This window comes from Syngnathus typhle, linkage group LG3 (genome assembly GCF_033458585.1).
Source record: "Syngnathus typhle isolate RoL2023-S1 ecotype Sweden linkage group LG3, RoL_Styp_1.0, whole genome shotgun sequence".
In the NCBI taxonomy this organism is placed as follows: Eukaryota; Metazoa; Chordata; class Actinopteri; order Syngnathiformes; family Syngnathidae; genus Syngnathus; species Syngnathus typhle.
The window spans coordinates 16,844,678-16,864,688 of NC_083740.1; the positions used below are offsets into that span (position 1 = coordinate 16,844,678).

The window sequence follows — 20,011 nt, forward strand, 5'->3', positions numbered from 1 at the left end:
GATAATCTAATTGACGGACACCTGAGCGCACACGAACCGGGAAGGGACATGGGAGATTGCACTCGCACCCGAGCAAGAGCGCCTGCCCGTACGTGTTCCCGTTCATATGCGCCTTTTCCTTGTGGCTCGCTTCGAGGCGCGCAGGTCCCCGCGACAGAACGAATTAAGAAAGAAATATCAAAATTTGCTTTCTGGGGTCTTTAATTGAATAAAAAGACAGAATACAGTTAAAGCAAATTACAGTCCTAGGAGTTTTCTCTGCCATCTATGGTAACTCTTCGTTTGTTTTAGACTTAGCAAGTCGAAGAAGATATATTCAGTGTTTATTTGATAAAACTGTAGACAAATGAACCTAGGATGACAGCCAATAATACACAGCAACAGAAGATCATCATTTGTTTCTTCGCAGCATGCAAGAGAAGGACAAACACAAAACATGTAAGTATACAACAAAGAAATATCCATAACATCATCTATGATTGACATACTTGACTTATAAGTTTACCTCGTTCTGTTTATTGTGTGTAACTTCAATTATTTGTATCGCAAAGCAACTTGTACTGAACAGAAATGAATGCAAATCCCATGAACTCATTTGATACCAGTCATTTTCACTGGCGCAACCCCCTAAATACCAATCTTACTGGATTTTGACTGAGTTTTCAAAGTCCACAGAATATTAGACAGTTGGACGGACGCCAATGGAAAATGAACTGGCCCCCACCTTCGTGTGCAGCGCAACTCGACTCAATATAAACACTACAAAGAACTTCCTTACTCGTTTTCCTGATATTGCATTGGGTCACTGTCGGAGAGAAAAGCCCAGTACTGATTTGTAAACCTTTGTCCTGAAAGCAGATGTAATATAATCAGCTGAATTTTAACTAGTTAGATGTGAGTTTGATTTGTGTGAATATTTTTTCCTTAGAAGAAAATGAACACGCGTTGAAGAGGTTAGACACAAATAATTACCGTATTGGCATGAATATAAGACGACCCCAAATATAAGACGGCCCCCACTCTTTTTCAAGACTCAAGTTTGAAAAAAGACTTTTGTAACACCAAATTTAATTTTATACAGAAAATAATTACAGGCTGTTAGGGTCCTGAACTCTCTCCCGCCTTCTGCGTAGTGTCCTGTACTTTTGCGCTTTGTTCTGACTGTCTGCTGTGCACTCTTGCTCCGTTTTGCTCCTCTTATTTACTGTGTTATTTGTTTATTTATTATTTATTCATCACTCTTATTGTTCATTGTTTGTGCCTTCTTGTTTTTATTTTGCGTTGTTTACTTGTATGTTTATCGTGCACTGTGTCTCGTCACCGTGGGATAGGGGAAACGTAATTTCGATTTCTTTCTGTGTCTTGGCATGAAGAGATTGACAATAAAGCAGACTTTGACTTTGACTTTTTTCATAGTTTGGGTGGGGGGGTCGACTTATATGTGTTTTCTTTCCAAAATGTCCCCCCCCCCCCCCAAAAAAAAGTGAAACCGCGATAAACGAACCGCGATGTAGCAAGGGATTACTGTAATTTGAATTTCAAGTGACGTCAGCAGTGCGGCGCGGCGTGGCGTGGCGCGGTGCGGCGGTTGTTTACATAAAGGAGAAAGATTGATCACGGGAAGACGAAGATGACAAAGGGCCCTACGTACTACCGGCATCATTAGCGGCTTTGTTTCTAAGTGACACGGCGGACAAAGAGTTTGAAGGATTTAAGGATTTGGAGTGACACAGAAGGTTTGAAAAACTATTATGGCTTTTACCCACGCCCGGTCCTACTCTACGGAGCTCTCTTTCACCTCCGTGGATTGAAGTCGGGGGCCGGCGCTCGGCGGGTGGCTGTCCAGGGACGGTGGATGGGGCTCGGACATGGCTTTTACGCACGCCCGGTCCTACTCTACAGAGCTCTCTTTCACCTCCGTGGATGGAAGTCGAGGGCCGGCGCTCGGCCGGGTGGCTGTCCGGGGACGGTGGATGGGGCTCGATCATGGCTTTTACGCACGCCCGGTTCTATCCTATAGATCTCTCTTCCACCTCTGTGGCTGGAAGTCCACCCCGCCACTTGCCTGGAAGTTTGTTTTGTTAAATAAAGAGCCGTTTACCAAACCCACGTCTTTCCTTGTACTTTGTTGAGGCTACAATACAGTTATATACTAGATCTGTGGAATAACGGCGAGGCTGACGTCAGGACTCACGCGTGGCGTTGTTGACAAAGGACGAGGAATTTGATCGATGGATTTAATGATTTAGAGTGCACAGATGGTTTGATAATGTTATTGCTTATATAATAGTTATTTGATTTCTAATTTATATATCGTTGTATGGGGCTGTGGAATATTTTGAAGTGCAAGCGCCGTCAGCGGCGCGCACCCATTGTTGACAAAGGACGATGGATGGATTTAATGAATTAGAGTGGCACAGATGGTTTTATAAATGTGTTATTTATGTAATAGTTTTTTTTAAATAACTGAATGTTACATCAGGGCCGTTCTCAGCTCTTCGTTTGTGTTTATGTCACGTTAGCATACCTATCGTTTAGCCTGTTGTTGCTCGTTCATAACTGTTCTTGGTGTTGGAATTTGTCGAATAAATTGCCCCCCAAAATGCGACTTATACTCCGGAGCGACTTATATATGTTTTTTTTTCACTTTTTTGGGCATTTTATGGCTGATGCGACTTGTACTCCGGAGCGACTTATAGTCCGAAAATTACGGTACATCTGAAACAAAGGATTATAAGAATAAAGTCGAGAGAAAAAGCATGTTAATTTGCCTCATTCAAATCATGTAAAAACTGTATCACATCTTAATATCTGAACATTTAAATATGTAAACTAAAGTGCAATCACATTTGTAAATGAATGGCTTCGGGTTTTTGAAATGTAAATAAACCAATCTACTGTGATAAAACAACAAAATTGCAATAACTACCTTAACCATCAAAGTGAAGTCTAACTGTAACTGTAGTCTTGAAACAAATCTGAATAAGGAAAAACATTGCAATAAAATAATTCAAAACTGCTACCGCTATTGTTGGGGAGTCTGAGGACTGTGTAGGGCATAGGTCGGCAACCCATGGCTCCGGAGCCACATGTGGCTCTTTCATCCTTCTGTTGTGGCTCCCTGTGACTTTGGAAAATAATGAGTATTTTATAAAAATTAAATTTTATTTTAGTTTGTTCATTTTAAAATATAATTGTGAATTTGAAGATTATGGTAAACTTGTAACATTAAAATTAAACGTTTTTAATATTTTTACCGCCCAAAATATGCGTCACATCCGCCGATGTGCAACATTCGAATTCCTGACGTCCCTCACGTCTGGCAGCCGTCATTTTTCCAGCACACTACCAGCGTGATAAATATATATTAAGTGAAGTAGTCCTTTTTTTTAATTCAGGAGGACAACTGGCTGCACACTCCAGTACACGCGATGGGACAGAAGCAGCATTTTTTTGGTTTGCATTGTTCGTTCAGTGCTGGTGGATAACATTTGGATACGTTTGGATTTTTATCTCATAAATAAGAGGACAGGTGACTGCAGGCAGTTTGCATTTATTGTTCAGTGGGTTGGGTAAGTTTGGATTTTTATTTCTTAAATACGAGGACTCAAATAGACTTTTTATTTGAAATTAAGCATCAACCAAGTGTAAAATGCTTTTTGTTACATGCAGAAATAAAATTCTGTGTTCTCTGCAGCAGTTCGTTGATTTCATTTTCATAAATGCAATAGTTTTTTGTACATAGCATAATATATACATGCATAATATATACATATAATGATGTCAAAATGGGTTGTGGCTCCGGGTGCTTTCTTTTCATTGGGGGGCGGGCCCAAATGGCTCTTTGAGTAAAAAAGGTTGCCGACCCCTGGTGTAGGGGGTTGGAGGGTTATGCTCTTTTTGCCCCCGGGTGTCGGTCAGAACACAGGAGGGAAGACATGATTCAGTTTTGATTGCTTTACTGAATTATTGGCAAAAAAGTAAAAGGCACTGTGGCTCATAGGGGCATACAGGCAAACTGGCAAAAGGGTATAGGCACACATTTGGTCGCAAGGATGTGAGAGCAAGTGTGTGTAGTGTACATGGGTGAGTCTTTGGGTGTGTGAATGTGATTCTTGTGTGTGTGATTATTGTATGAAGCGTGTGAAGGGTGTGTGGTGTGTAGTGTGTGTGTGTGTGTGTGTGTGTGTGGGTCTGCAACAGACAGAAATACAGCACGTAAGTCAACGCTCAACTTCTGACGTCACACAACACTAGTAGACGGCATACATTACATTACTAACTGCACGTAACGGTTCCACCATACTAAATAACCATAAATGAAATACTCTCAGCAACACACCAAACAAAAGTCATCGAGACACCAAAATACATTTGCTGGCGATCGTTTGTCGCCGTGCCGTTGGGTAACGGCTACTCGTACGATGCGAGGAAAACTTAAAGGAGCGCACCGAAGCTATCAATCAAACGGCGTACACACGAAACAAACTGCACAACAGTAGACAGTAGTCACAATGAAATGTATATACTCACTTTGTGTCAAAGACGCACACAATCACAGAACATACTCAGTCGATACCAGCAACCTTTAACTTACCACTGCGCACAAGATCCAACAATCGCGATAAGCTGAGGTAATTTACGCGAGACTTAAGGCGCGGTGACGTAACTTTCCAAAATTTTAACATCATAGGAACCTTTCTAACAGCTATTTTTATTTCTCTTCTTTGTGACAGGGGTTTGCATTTGCCTGGGGAGTTATGTTCAGCATCCGCTTTAAAGATATCTGGCGCCATCTAGCGTTGTGAATGGATATAATGTCTAGACCCCGAATGTAAAACAACCCCCACTTTTTCAGTCTTATTTCAATGCAAAAAACACCGTCTTATATTCAGGCCAATACTAACTGTGATACGAGGCAAATGGCAATTGGGGTGCCCTCAGCTCCCATACCATAAACCTTTCCCACACTACAAAAAACACCATATTCTTTCAACTCTGGAGCACATCATCAACCATTGCAGTCTACAAAGACTGTGCCATCCTTATGTCTTTATCACAAAATTGTTTCTTTTTTTCGGCTAGTACATTGTCAGCATTCATCTCAATTTCATTTCACGCAGTTAACACATGACTTGCCAAAATGGGTTAGGGTTAACAATTTTTTTTATCTCATCCCACCCAATTTCAACCAGCAATTTACATCACCTAGCTCCATAATTACACTTCTATGTTACTTTTGCGACCACAAAAAAACCCAAGAGTGACATTTTAAGTCGTACAGCAATAACATGGTCGTTTACTGTTTTTTTCCGTGTATAGTGCGCCCCCATGTATAATACGCACCCTAAAAATGGCATGCTGATGCTGGAAAAAAGCCTGTACCCATGTATAATACGCACCCAATTTTTATGAATTTTTAAAATTTTTTTATATATATATATATATTTTTTTTTTAAGTCCCAATGATCGTCACACACGCAGGGAGGCAATGGGTCCCATTTTTATAGTCTTTGGTATGGTCTTAACTAGGCTGGATGTAATTTTTTTTGTTGGCGTTGATTTCTCCGACTGCCCGTAAACGCACCACCGCGCTCCGTGCGCGCACGGGAAAGACGCATGCGGACGTGAAAAAGGCGGCTCTGTATGGGAGAGACGTTGAAGAGGAATAAAAACACCCTTGGAAACCAAAACTTGCCCCTCGTCGTGACTCGGAGCCGCAACAAATGTTTCGGATTTGTGTAGGGTACATTGTGACAGACAGCAAACGAGCAGGTGATCGAGCAAGCCTTGTCTGATACGAGAGCATTGCGGTCGCATGGAGCATGTTTGAAGTGAACAGGGTATCTGCGGGGTTGTAAAAGGTATTACAAGATCGTAAATGAAGGCCATTAAAAAGTATGATAAAGTAGTAAACGCCATCTGACGAGGTATTACATTTTTGAACAGCTATCCACCTGTAAGGCCTATTCTCTAAAAATCACGTAATTTCATTTATTATGTACTAAATCATAGTATGTGCGAGCAGGACCTGTGTCCTACAGTATGTTGTAGTTTGCGGCGTTAATGCACTGCTGTGGATGCCAACAACCGGAAAATAAAGTCCAATTTCGTCTATCAGTTTGCGTGCACGATAAAAACGTCATCACATTAATTCGTGCCTACACAATATTCCCTGGTAATGGAGGCAAAATGAAGTCATGGGGAAATGTACGTTTTTCGATATCTGACTGGATGACGCTATATTTAAAGACTGGCTTAGGCCAGTTATTGATAACAACCGAGAGGCTTATTGTCTGTATATAGTGTACAGTAATCCCTCGTTTATCGCGGATAATTGGTTCCAAGACCACCCGCAATATGTGAAGATCCGCAAAGTAGTGTCACCCTTTTCTTAACATACATACAATGTTTGTGTATCAATAAGTGTATATTAAACCATACAAGTGCATACCGTTTTTTCCATGTATAATGCGCAAAATTTAACTAATTTATTGTCCTAAAATCTGGGGTGCGCATTATACATGGGTACAATTTTTTTTAATATATTTTTTATTTTATTATTATTTTATTTTGTAAGAAAATCATGGTACAACAATCTTTGAAGAAAATCTTGTCACAGATGGAGTGTGGAAAGGAGCTGGGCGACCAAGTGCAGCTTGGACCAGGGTTCATTGGAGGAACTCAAAACACAGACTTGGTAAACTAACATAACTCTCTAACAAAACCAACAATAGGACTGACCGACAAAGACGTGGAACAAAAAGACAGGGTGACATTACCAAAGACAGGAACAGAAACCTGTGTTATTGTCAAATATTGTTCGTTTTTTAATCTCCATCGCGGAGTGGACGTCATACGGAGGCAGTATCACTGCGCATGCACACTATGGATTAATTAATACAATCAGCAAATAACAAAATGCGTATTACAGGTAATATTTTATTTCACAACACCTCACACCTTTTGTCTCTGCTGTTCACTTCAAACACGCTCCATACGAACGCAATGCTCTCGTATCAGACGCTTGCTCGATCACCTGCTCTTTTGCTGTCACAATGTACCCTACACAAATCTGAAACATTTGTTGCGGCTCCGAGTCACGACGAGGGGCAAGTTTTGGTTTCCAAGGGTGTTTCTATTCCTCTTCAACTTCTCTCCCATACAGAGCCGCCTTTTTCACATGTCCGCACGTCACTTTCCTCTTTTCATTTTAAACAAACTGATCGCGGTGGTGCTTTTACGGGCAGTCGGAGAAATCAACGCCAACAAAAAAAATACATCCACCCTAGTTAAGACCAAAAAAAGACCATAGTATTTGGTAGACCATACCAAAGACTATAAAAATGGGACCCATTGCCTCCCTGCTTGGCACTCAGCATTAAGGGTTGGAATTGGGGGGTTAGATCACCAAATGATTCCCGAGCGCGGCGCCGCTGCTGCTCACTGCTCCCCTCTCCCCCAGGGGATGGATCAAAATCACATGGGGATGGGTCAAATGCAGAGGACAAATTTCACCACACCAAGATGCGTGTGTGACGATCATTGGGACTTAAAAAAAAAAAAAAAGAAATTTGGGTGCGTATTATACATGGGTACAGGCTTTTTTCCAGCATCGACATGCCATTTTTAGGGTGCGTATTATACATGGGGGCGCATTATACATGGTAAAAAATCTTTAGAACATTAATGTTATCATTAGAACATCAAAGAATAGTTTCAAACATGCAAATACATAGTATAAATGACATGAGAAAATGTATAAATATGAAATGTGTGTGTGTGTGTGTGTGTGCGTGTGTGTGTGTCTGTGTGTGTGTGTGTGTGTGTGTGTGTGTGCGTTTGTGTGCACGTGTGTGTGTGTGTGACATGTATATGTAGCTAAAGTATACATACTGTAAATATGTTTTAGAACTCTTTCATTATTATCACAATTTTTTAATAACAAAGTACAAGTGTACATACTGTAAATATGGTTTTAGAACCCTTTTATTAGACAACGTTTTTATAACACGGTACAATATTGTAAATATGTTTTTAGAACTCTTATTATTATAACGGCATTTTTTTATAAAAAGGTACAAGTGTACGTACTGCAATTGTGTGGACACTCCCTGCCTTCTGATGGCGTGTGGGAAACTTTCGTGCCATAATTCCTCAATTTAGTAGGTTTATTTTGAATTTGTGATATTTTTTGGGGGGGAAAAATCCGCAATGTACTGAAACCGCAATAATCGAACTGCGATGTAGCGAGGAATTACTGTATATAGCAGGGGTCACCAAACTACGGCCCGCGGGCCGGATACGGCCCACGGGCCCGATTAATCCGGCCCACCAACCCTGAACAAATTGTATTATTAAACTTTTTTTTTTGCTCATTTTGCCTGCAATGACTGCGTTTCCTCAGTAGATGGGGAAGCGCTCGCCTGCGCATTTACTACCGGAAGCCGTGTCAGAAAGCTCGGTGCACACTCACAAGTGCGTGTACGGACATGGCGCACTCGCGCTCTATTTGTATCAGTCCCGAATTTAGAGCGTGGGCTGTGACGACAGCATTCTTGTAATTTGCGCGCTGAGCTTTCAGATGCAGTTTTGCGCTAAAGTCACCCACAAACCTTCCCCTGGAATCCTTCCGTTAAAATGTCGCCCAAGGAAAAGCAAGGTGAACACAGTGCCGAGGGTTTAAAAGAGAGTGGCCAATTTGGCTCGACGTACGCGACGTGACGTTCAGCCACATCAACATCTACCCGTCAAAGATCGAGGTAAATGGACCAACACCTCGGATCTCGCCTAAGAATAGCCACAACAAATTTTACTCCAGACTATGACGCACTATCAAACTTTAACAAAAAAGACAGCGGTGTCTACAAGCCTACTGCAACCTACAAAAGGATTATAAGGAAGGAACACAAGAACTTTAAGAGACTGCTCATATGTGTCAGAGAGGTTCTGCTCTGACAACTGAGCTGAACTTTTATCTGTTAAGATTGTGCATGGCACAACAGAAAGTTAATGTTCCATGGTTTTTTTTCTATGAAGAACCCAGAGAGAGTTATTTAGTTATTATTTATTTCCTGTTTTCCTGACTTTTTTTCTGTAAAGAACCTGGAAAGGGTTATTAAATAACCGTTATTTGGTTATGTGTGGCTTTCTGGAAAACAATAAATTTTTTAAGCTCCCCTACGATCGTCACACTTTTTCTGTTACAAACTGACACCGGCCCGCCATCAGAGAAGGGAAAGGTTATGTGGCCCTCACAGGAAAAAGTTTGGGGACCCCTGGTATATACTAGTGTATATACTGTATTTTTCGGACTATAAGTCGCAGTTTTTTTTTTCATAGTTTGGGCGACTTATACTGAGGAGTGACTTATATGTGAATTTTTTCACAAATTTTCAAAATTTAAAAAAAAAAAAAAAAAAGCGAAACTCCGATAAATGAACCACGATGTAGCAAGGGATTACTGTAATTTGAATTTCAAGTGACGTCAGTGGCGCGGCGGTTGTTTACATAAAGGACAAAGATTCGATCACGGGATGACGAAGATGACGAAGGGCCCCACGTACTACCGGCATCATTACTGGCTTTGTTTGTAAGTGACACGGAGGACGAAGAGTTTGAAGGATTTAATGATTTGGAGTGACACAGAAGGTTTGAAAAACTATTATGGCTTTTACGCACGCCCGGTCCTACTCTACGGAGCCCTCTTTCACCTCCGTGGATGGAAGTCGGGGGTCGGCGCTCGGCCGGGTGGCTGTCCGGGGACGGTGGATGGGGCTCGGACATGGCTTTTACGCACGCCCGGTCCTATTCTATGGAGCTCTCTTCCACTTCCGTGGCTGGAAGTGCCACCTCCGGGGATGGAAAGTCGACGCCGGTGCTTGGGGCCGCGTGGTGGTGAACTATTTATGTTATAGTTATTTGATATATTTAATTTCGTGTAGTAACTTGTATATGTTTTTATCGTTGCAGTTCAGTAGTTATTGGCTCGTTGAACTCTTGTTTTGTTCAATAAAGAGCCGTTTACCAAACCCACGTCTTTCCTTGTACTTTGTTAACGCTACAATATAGCTATATACTAGATCTGTGGAATAACGACGAGGCTGACGTCAGGGCGCACGCGCGGCGTTGTTGACAAAGGACGAGGAATTGGATCGATGGATTTAATTATTTGGAGTGACACAGATGGTTTGATAATATTATTGCTTATATAATAGTTATTTGATATATAATTTATATATCGTTATATGGGCCTGTGGAATATTTTGAAGTGCATTGTTGACATAAAGGACGATCGATGAATTTAATGAACTGGAGTTACACATGGCCGGCGATGTCCTGCACAGCAGTGTAAGCAGGCTGCAAACACAGCATCCACATGCCCTCCTCCTTATTACCGGGGACTTCAATCATGCCTCTCCTTCATCCACACTTCCAACTTTCAGCCAATATGTCACCTGCAGCACCAGAGGAAATAAAACACTGGACCTTTATTATGCCAACCTTAAGGAGGCATATACATCATCCCCCCTCGCCCCCCTTGGAAAATCTGATCACGATCTGATCCACCTTCTCCCCCTGTATCAGCCTCTGGTGCACAGGCAACCAGCAGTCACCCACACCAGACAGATCTGGTCTGAAGAATCTCTGGAGATTCTTCAGGACTGTTTTGAGACCACGGTGTGGGACGTGTTCTGTGAGGACTACGGGGACGACATCGACGGTCTCACCAGCTGTGTCACAGACTACATTAACTTTTGTGTAGACTCCACCATACCCACCAAAACAGTCAGAGTTTTTGCAAACAGCAAACCTTGGATCACCCCTGAGAATAAAGACCTGCTCAGGGACAAAAGGAGGGTCTGTAAATCAGGAGACAGGGACCTGCTGAAGACGGTGCAGAGGGACTTGAAGAAGAAGATCAGGGAGGGGAAGAGCAACTACAAGAGGAGGATGGAAGACCAACTGCAGACTGCACAGGGTACCACAGCTGTGGAAGACGTCCTGCGTGGTACCGGTGCCCAAGTCATCTCGTCCCAGTGACTTCAACCACTACCGGCCGGTGGCCCTGACATCCCACCTGGCGAAGACCCTGGAGAGGCTGGTCCTCCACCACCTGCGCCCCCTGGTGAGCTCCTCCGCCGACCCCCTGCAGTTCGCCTACCGGCCGAGCATCGGGGTTTGAGGATGCCGTCATCTTCCTCATGCAGAGGTCCCTGGCCCACCTGGAGCGGGCTGGAAGCACTGTGAGGATCATGTTTATGATTTCTCCACTGCCTTCAACACCATCCAGCCAGAACTGCTGGGGAACAAACTGCACCATGCTGGAGCCTGCCAGCAGCTGACATCATGGGTCCTGGACTTCCTCACAAACAGACCACAGTTTGTGAGGACAGGAGGCCGTGTTTCTGACACGGTGGTCTGCAACACAGGAGCTCCACAGGGGACCGTCCTGGCCCCCCTCCTCTTCACCATCCACACAGCTGACTTCACCCACCACACATCGACCTGCCACCTCCAGAGGTTCTCGGACGACTCCGCCATCGTCGGTCTCATTAACGACGGAGACGAGACGGAGTACCGAGGGTTGAATCACAGATTCGTGGACTGGTGCCAGCGGAACCGCCTCCAGATTACCTCTGGAAAAACAAAGGTGCTGGTGGTGGACTTCAGCCGGCGCAAAGTCCCCCCCTCGCCGGTGAACATCCAGGGAACGGACGTAGAGATTGTGGACTCTTACATGTACCTGGGTGTTCACCTGAACAATAAACTGGACTGGACTGGTAACACTCAGTGTGGTAACACTTCCATCCTCCAATACAAGAAGGGCCAGAGCAGACTCCACCTGCTGCGCAGACTGAGGTCCTTCGGAGTGAGGGACGGCCTCCTGAGGACCTTCCTCTGTGGTGGCGTCTGCCATTTTTTATGGGGTGGTCTGCTGGAGCAGCGGTATCACTGCAGCGGAGAGGAAGAGGCTGGACAAGGTGGTGAAGAAAGCCGGCTCTGTCCTCGGCTGCAGTCTGGACCAGGTGGAGGTGGGGGGGAGAGGAGGATGGTGGCTAAGCTGTCCTCCATCAAGGACAACGTCTCCCACCCCCTTCATGAGACTGTCAGAACCCTGGAGAGCTCCATCAGTGACCGGCTTCGTCACCCACGATGCACCACCGAGAGGCATCGCAGGTCCTTCCTCCCTGCTGCCATCAGACTGTACAACCAGGCTAATCACTGTAGCTAACGGACAATATTAAGTGCAATAATGTGCAATAACCGTATGTGCAATCATATGTGCAATACCTGTCTACCTCATACTCTTTTTACCTGCTTTTTTTTGCACAGTTGTTTTCTTCATTTGCACTATTTTTTTATCTAATATTTTTTTTATCTCCACTGTATATTGTGTATATACTGTCCATATTTTTTTAAATTATATATATCTTTTACTTTACTTTTTTAAATCCTTTACCCCCTTCCACGCATGCGTGTGTGTGTATATTTTAAGTGTACTGCTGCTTACACAGGAGTTTCCCCATTGAGGGAATAATAAAGGATTATCTTATTTTATCTTATCTTTATAAACGTGTTATTTATGTAATAGTTATTTGAATAACTCTGAATGTTATGTCAGGCCCGTTCTCAGCTCTTCGTTTGTGTTTATGTCACGTTAGCATACCTATCGTTTAGCCTGTTGTTGCTTGTTCATGTCTAATCTTGGTGTTGGATTTTGTCGAATAAATTTCTCCCAAAATGCGATTTATACTCCGGAGCGATTTACATATGTTTTTTTTCACGTTATTGTGCATTTTATGGTTAATGCAACCCATATTCCGGAGCAACTTTTAGTCCGAAAATTAGGGTACTCTATTTAAAAAAAAAAAAAAAAAAAAAAAAAAAAGTGAATATTGTCTGGATGAGGCTGAATGCCGTCACGTCGTGCATGGAGTCAAACTCTAGCCAACAGTTAAGGATTAGGGGTGTAAATCGCGGGTTTTGTCATGATACGATATCATATCGATAAAAAGAATCACAATACGATATTTGCCGATATCTTAAAGCCTGCTGTGATTCATTCACGATACATCACGATATAGTGCTTTACGATCGATATAGAACAATATCCTGATTTATAACTATTCATACGCAAAATCAACAAGGTACTGCAAACTCTTTATTTAGGAAATTACAAAGTGCTTCCAAACGAATGAGTTGAAGCCCAAAGGGGAGCGAATTTCCTCGTCTTCTTGGACACTAGCCATAGCACCAGCCCGGGAGCCGCGTAGTTGTCGGCTCCCCTTTCACGTGCCTGCTCTGCTCACAACACGCCGCACACTGCTCTCGGAAAGAGGAAGCAAGCAACAATGAACTGGATTTCAAAATAAAGTCGCGTCTAATGTCCGAGGTCAAAAACGGGCGATATAGATCGATGTTTACGTTTAGCATCGATGCCAACAAATCGTAGCGCATTATATCGATTAATCGATGTGTATCGATGAATCGTTACACCCCTATTAAGGATACATCGACGGGGTGGGCAGTTTAACGTTTCAATCTTCTGCAGTAGTGGGACGGCTACATCACCGCAAACCTCCACAGCTCCCCACCAATCGCCAAAAGCTTTGCGTGCAGCAAGGACAGACTGGCTACGTAATCAAGTTTTGTTTAGCGTCATACTTCAAGAAGAAGAAGCGAGTTACGAGTGACACAGAGAAAAAATGAACATACACATTAGGGTTTTAGAGAATGACTGTGTGATTTCAAGATATTTTGGTTTCAAATTCCTGGGTCCTGCAAAGATATATGATCTGTCACAGCACATAATTTCCAGTTGTAAGAGAGTGAACAACAATAAATAATAAATATACAGAATACAATAGTTTATGAAAATATAATTTTTCTAACTTCATCTCTGATGTTTTACTTAAGGAAAATGTAATGCCATAGTTGTAGGCTAAGATCAATCCTCTATATTGCAACAGTGGGATGTCCTCTTTCTACCTTTAACAATGAAAAAACATTTTGTCCTTTCATTGCACTTACCCACTCAGAAAGTTGCGTGAGAAAATACAATAATCTGTAACTTTATTTGTAATCCCTATCCCTGAAGTTTGAAAGGTTGTCATAGTTGCAACTCAAAGTTGTGTTGGTATTAAAAAAATATTGTGACAAAAGGTTGTCAGAATTGCAGCTAGAAGTCATGTTGGTATTAAGAATTATTGTGATGGTATTAAAAAGGTATTAAAAAGTATTAAATTCCATTTGAGAATTTATGTACATATATTCCCTGAATGAACTCTTCACTGTTTTTTAAGGCCTCCAGATGCAGACATCTTTAGTGTGGAGATCTCTACACAGGGAGGCCTCCTTCTGATTCAGATCAAACAAATTAGTCGTGATTATTACTTTTTTTTATACTGATCTCAATTGATACACATTCAAATATGTTTCTACCACCACTGACAATCTAATGTCTCTATATAAAGCTCTCCACTAGATTTGTTGATCCTTCTCTCTTGGACAAATACCATCTTTAGTCCAAGTTTCTGATTAATTAATTTTAAAGGGCTTATCCCAATGTCAATAGATATTCCTGTATTGTTTCAAAGTTGCCATTTAAACTCCTGCTCTTGCAATGAATTGTGGACAGCTTTTCTTCCAAATAAATGCACCGCCATCCAAGATTAATAAAGATACTGGTTAATCTTGGATGGTGAATTATTTCCAAGTTTATGTTGTCATAGCGTTAGCCAAATCCAACAGTTTCAGTAAAACGATTTTCTGCTTTCTGCTTGTTAATGTAAGTAGCACGGCACAGTTGTCGTGACTCAACCACCGGTGACTCGTCTCTTGGGAAGCAGGTGGCATGAGTTCACGTTTGCTTTTTGATAAGAAATCCACCGCTTGCTGTTCCACGGATCGGTTGTAGTCATCATCCACATTGTTTTCGTGTCTCAGTGACCCGGCGTTGCTTCTTGGTGCGATCTTGAGACCAGTGATGATTACATCTTTGGTCTTATTCTGCTCATCAAGCTCTTCTACACTGCTGGTGAGGGTTTTGATCAGCTGATCCTTCTTGGCATTCTCATTTTTGAGGAATTAGATCTCCTCCATCCTAGCTTCTATCCTCATCTTGATTTTCCAGAGCATTCGTAAGTGAATCTTCTTTGGCACCATCACTCTTTGATTTTTGTGGCAATAAAAGTTGGAGGTTTTCCATATTCTTTCTCTGTCTGCTATAACAGGCTACATAATTTATGCAGCCTGGTAGTTGGTTTTTGGCTCACCAACAGTTTGCAGCTGTATCCTTGAGAGCGTCCTACCCGCTCAGCAGCCTGAACTGAAATGTCCTGTAAATTTGGATCCTGGTTTTTGGGTCAAAGCTCTGTGAGCACATTGAATATCAAGAGATACCTTCAGGTAAGAGACACTGCATGGTCAACTTCTTTCCATCCATCCATATTTTAAATTTCTTCCTTGCCCTCTGAAGGGTTATGATCAAGAGATGTCAAGAATATTTGTCAACTGTAGGGATGAATAGCCATTTGAGATGTTTCTGTGTTTTAGTCTATATAAATAAACTTGGCATGACATGATACTTGAACCCAGCCTACTAACATCGATATACCGTATTACCCCAAATATAAGACGGTGATTTTAGCATTGAAATAAAACTGAAAAAGTGGGGGTCGTCTTACATTCGGGGTCTAGACATTATACCCATTCACAACGCTAGATGGCGCCAGATATCGTCAAAGTGAATGCTGAACTTAACTCCCCAGGTCAAAGCGAACCCCTGTCACGAAGAATAAAAATAAAAATAGCTGTTAGAAAGGTTCCTATGATGTTAAAATTTTGGAAAGTTACGTCACCGCGCCTTAAGTCGGTAGCGGTAGCAGTAGCAGTTTGCATTGTTTTATTGCAATGTTTTTCCTTATTCAGATTTGTTTCAAGACTACAGTTACAGTTAGACTTCACTTTGATGGTTAATGCAGTTATTGCAATTTTGTTGTTTTATCACAGTAGATTGGTTTATTTACATTTCAAAAACGAGAATCCATTCATTTACAAATGTGATTGCACTTTAGTTTACATATTTAAATGTTCAGTTACGTATTAATATGTGATAGACAGTTTTTGCATGATTTGAATGAGGCAAAATAACATGCTTTTTCTCTCAAATATATTGTTATAATCTTTGGTTTCAGATGTACTGGGATTATTTTCTGTATAAACATTTAATTTGGTGTTCAAAAAGTCTTTTTTCAAACTTGAGTCTTGAAAAAGAGGGGGTCGTCTTATAATCAGTGTCGTCTTATATTCGGGCCAATATGGTACTCATAATATTAAAAGTTTGCTTCAATTCAGAGCAGGATCCTGGTTAAAGTAATATATTTTCCGCACTATAAAGTGCTTTGAGTTAAAAGGCGCAGACTCAACAATGGGGGGTATATCTGTACTTAACCCACATATTGTACAGCGCATTATAGGGCACATGCTGGCGAAAACATACGGTATACAAAAAAGGTAACAAGAGCAAGTCAGTGAGTTCGGTTGTACTTTATTCTATTTAGGAATATACTCATTATTAACCAGTTTTTATCCACAAAACCATAGATGTCCTCATCTTCTGCATCTGAATTAAACATGCCACGTTCACTTTTGTCATTGTCTGTGTCAGTCTCGTTGTCAAGTTGCCTTTCAGCAATGATCCAGGATCTCCATGAAGGTTAAACCTGATACCTTTACCCATGCATCTACAATCCATTCACATAACTTGCATAACTTGCTCAGCGCTGCCTCAGAGTGAATGTGTAAATGTGTTTGCCTTTGTTGTGAAACTTTCTCACGGAAGCTCTCTTACCATGTGCTGCCTCAACTGATGACCCGTAGCTTGTAAGTATGTTATTTCTCCAATGCTATTTTCAGGGGTCCTTAGCCAAACCAATGCACGAATCAGTATTTATCAGTTGAGGCGGCGGTAAGTACGTACTCTACGTATTACGTATGTTCTCAGAGTGGTTTACCACTCCAGTGTATGTATTTTCCATATTGTGTAATGTCTTCTGATTGGTTACCGTTTTTTTCCGTGTATAGTGCGCCCCCATGTATAATACGCACCCTAAAAATGGCATGCTGATGCTGGAAAAAAGCCTGTACCCATGTATAATACGCACCCAATTTTTATGTTTGCGTTGATTGTTGGCGTTGATTTCTCCGACTGCCCCGAAACGCACCACCGCGCTCCGTGCGCGCATGTGAAAAAGGCGTGCGGACGTGAAAAAGGCGGCTCTGCATGGGAGAGACGTTGAAGAGGAATAAAAACACCCTTGGAAACCAAAACTTGCCCCTCGTCGTGACTCGGAGCCGCAACAAATGTTTCGGATTTGTGTAGGGTACATTGTGACAGACAGCAAACGAGCATTGCGGTCGCATGGAGCGTGTTTGAAGTGAACAGCAGAGAAGAAAGGAACAAGGCAAAGTGTTGTGAAATAAAATATTACCTGTAATACGGATTTAGGTAGAGAACTGAACTCTCGCTCTTTATATAGCTGACGTGTCTTGCGCATCCGTTCTGCGCATCTGTAATGGCGGCCTCCGTATGATATCCGGTTTGCGTGTGTGCGCGTGTGCGCGTGTGCGTGTGTGCGCGTGTGTGCGAGAGCGAGAGCGCGAGAGAGAACGCTCAACCATAGCGCGCCGCCGACCGCCCAACTGCACCGCGCTGGTCGCATTATTGTGACAGAGCCGTCGCTGAAATTTAGAAGATATTTTTAAAGTCCTGATGTACTTTCTAAAATTTAAGTGGACCTCAGTGCGCACTGCGCAGGGAGCTTAATTTGGTGCGGTCGCGCAACCGCAGCGCGCCGGGCGCTCACTGTCGCATTGCTTAAAGAGCGCCTTTGTGCTTTAGGATGAACAGCAGAGACCAAAGGAACAAGGCAGTGTTGTGAAATAAAATATTACCTGTAATACGCATTTTGTTATTTGCTGATTGAAACTGCTAATTAAACTGTGAATTGAAACTAATAGGAAGAAAACAACTCTCGCTCTTTATATAGCTGACGTGTCTTGCGCAGCCGTTCTGTGCATTTTATTTCACAACACTTTGCCTTGTTCCTTTCTTCTCTGCTGTTCACTTCAAACACGCTCCATGCGACCGCAATGCTCTCGTATCAGACGCTTGCTCGATCACCTGCTCGTTTGCTGTCTGTCACAATGTACCCTACACAAATCCGAAACATTTGTTGCGGCTCCGAGTCACGACGAGGGGCAAGTTTTGGTTTCCAAGGGTGTTTTTATTCCTCTTCAACGTCTCTCCCATACAGAGCCGCCTTTTTCACGTCCGAACGCCTCTTTCCCGTGCGCGCACGGAGCGCGGTGGTGCGTTTATGGGCAGTCGGAGAAATCAACGCCAACAAAAAAAATTACATCCAGCCTAGTTAAGACCATACCAAAGACTATAAAAATGGGACCCATTGCCTCCCTGCGTGTGTGACGATCATTGGGACTTAAAAAAATAAATAAATAAATAAATAATTTTTTAAAAAATTCATAAAAATTGGGTGCGTATTATACATGGGTACAGGCTTTTAAAAAAAAAAAAAATTAAAAAAAAAAATTAAAAATTTTTTGTACCCATGTATAATGCGCACCCCAGATTTTAGGACAATAAATTAGTTAAATTTTGCTCACTATACACGGAAAAAAACGGTAATCGCTGTCATCTTACATATTTTGAGTATTACGTACTGTTCTTTACGTATACGACCCTGTGTCGGCAGCCGCACAACATTTACTGATTTTGGAACTCGGGGCAGACAAAAGGCTCACCTTCTTAGAATGCGCCCTGTAGATTTGTCAGAAAATTAAAGGCTTTTAGGTGCACCTTATGGAGTGGAAAATACGGTAACCATTTTAATCTTAGGACTGACGATGGAAGGAGGGACGGACTGTTGGCGGAAGCCCTTTTTCAATGAGAACTATGGACGAGGATAAATATACAGTAATCGTTCGCTATATTGCGGTTCATTTATCGTGGCTTCAGTACATTGCAGATTTTTTCCACCCCCCAAAAAAAATCAAAAATTAAAAATAAAATCTCTAAATTGAGGAATTATGGCACGAAAGTTGCCCGCACACTAGCAGAAGGCAGGGAGTGCCCACACAATTGCAGTACGTACACTTGTACCTTGTTATAAAAATTATTCTAAAAACATATCAACAGTATTGTACCTTGTAAGATTTTTTTTATAATAATAAGAGTTCTAAAAACATATTTACAGTATGTAGACTTGTACCTTGTTATAAAAAAGTTAATAATAAAAGAGTTCTAAAACCATATTTACAGTATGTATACTTTAGCTACATCTACATATGTGACACACATACATACACACACACACACACACACACACACATGCACACACACGCACGCACACACACACACACACGCACACACACACACACACATTTCATATTTATATTATTTATACATTATTTTCTAGGGGTGTAACGATACATCGATACACATCGATTAATCGATATAATGCTCTACGATTTATTGGCATCGATGCTAAAGGTAAACATCGATTTATATCGCCGTGTTTGACCTCGGACATGAGACGCGACTTTATTTTGAAATCCAGTTCATTGTTGCTTGCTTCCTCTTTCCGGGAGCAGGGAGCAGTGCGCGGCGTTGCTGCACGTGAAAGGGGAGTCGACAACTAGTACGCGGCTCCTGGGCTGGTGCTATGGCTAGTGTCCAAAAAGACGAGGAAATTGGCTCCCCTTTAGGCTTCAAGTCATTCGTTTGGATGCACTTTGGATTCCAAAGAAAAGATGGCTCAACGGACAAGACACGTGCAGTTTGTAAATCCTGCCATGCGATGATCAAATATTCAGGGAGCACAAATCTCGCCGCACATTTAAAGAAAAAACACGACATCAAAGTTCAGTGTTAAAGTAAGCAATTTGTATACTGCAATACTCTTGTAATTTCCTAAATAAAGAGTTTGCA

General features: G+C 42.0%; 1 protein-coding gene across 1 annotated transcript in view; it reads right to left on the reverse strand.

Annotated features, from left to right (window-relative positions):
* Positions 1 to 323: 323 nt before the first annotated feature.
* The window catches only part of LOC133151624 (syntaxin-3-like), a 40,709-nt gene continuing 21,021 nt past the window's right edge, over positions 324 to 20,011 (reverse strand). The window contains exon 10 of the mRNA XM_061274808.1: positions 324 to 401. Coding sequence (XP_061130792.1) covers positions 324 to 401 — 78 coding nt within the window. The remainder of the gene's footprint in view (positions 402 to 20,011) is intronic.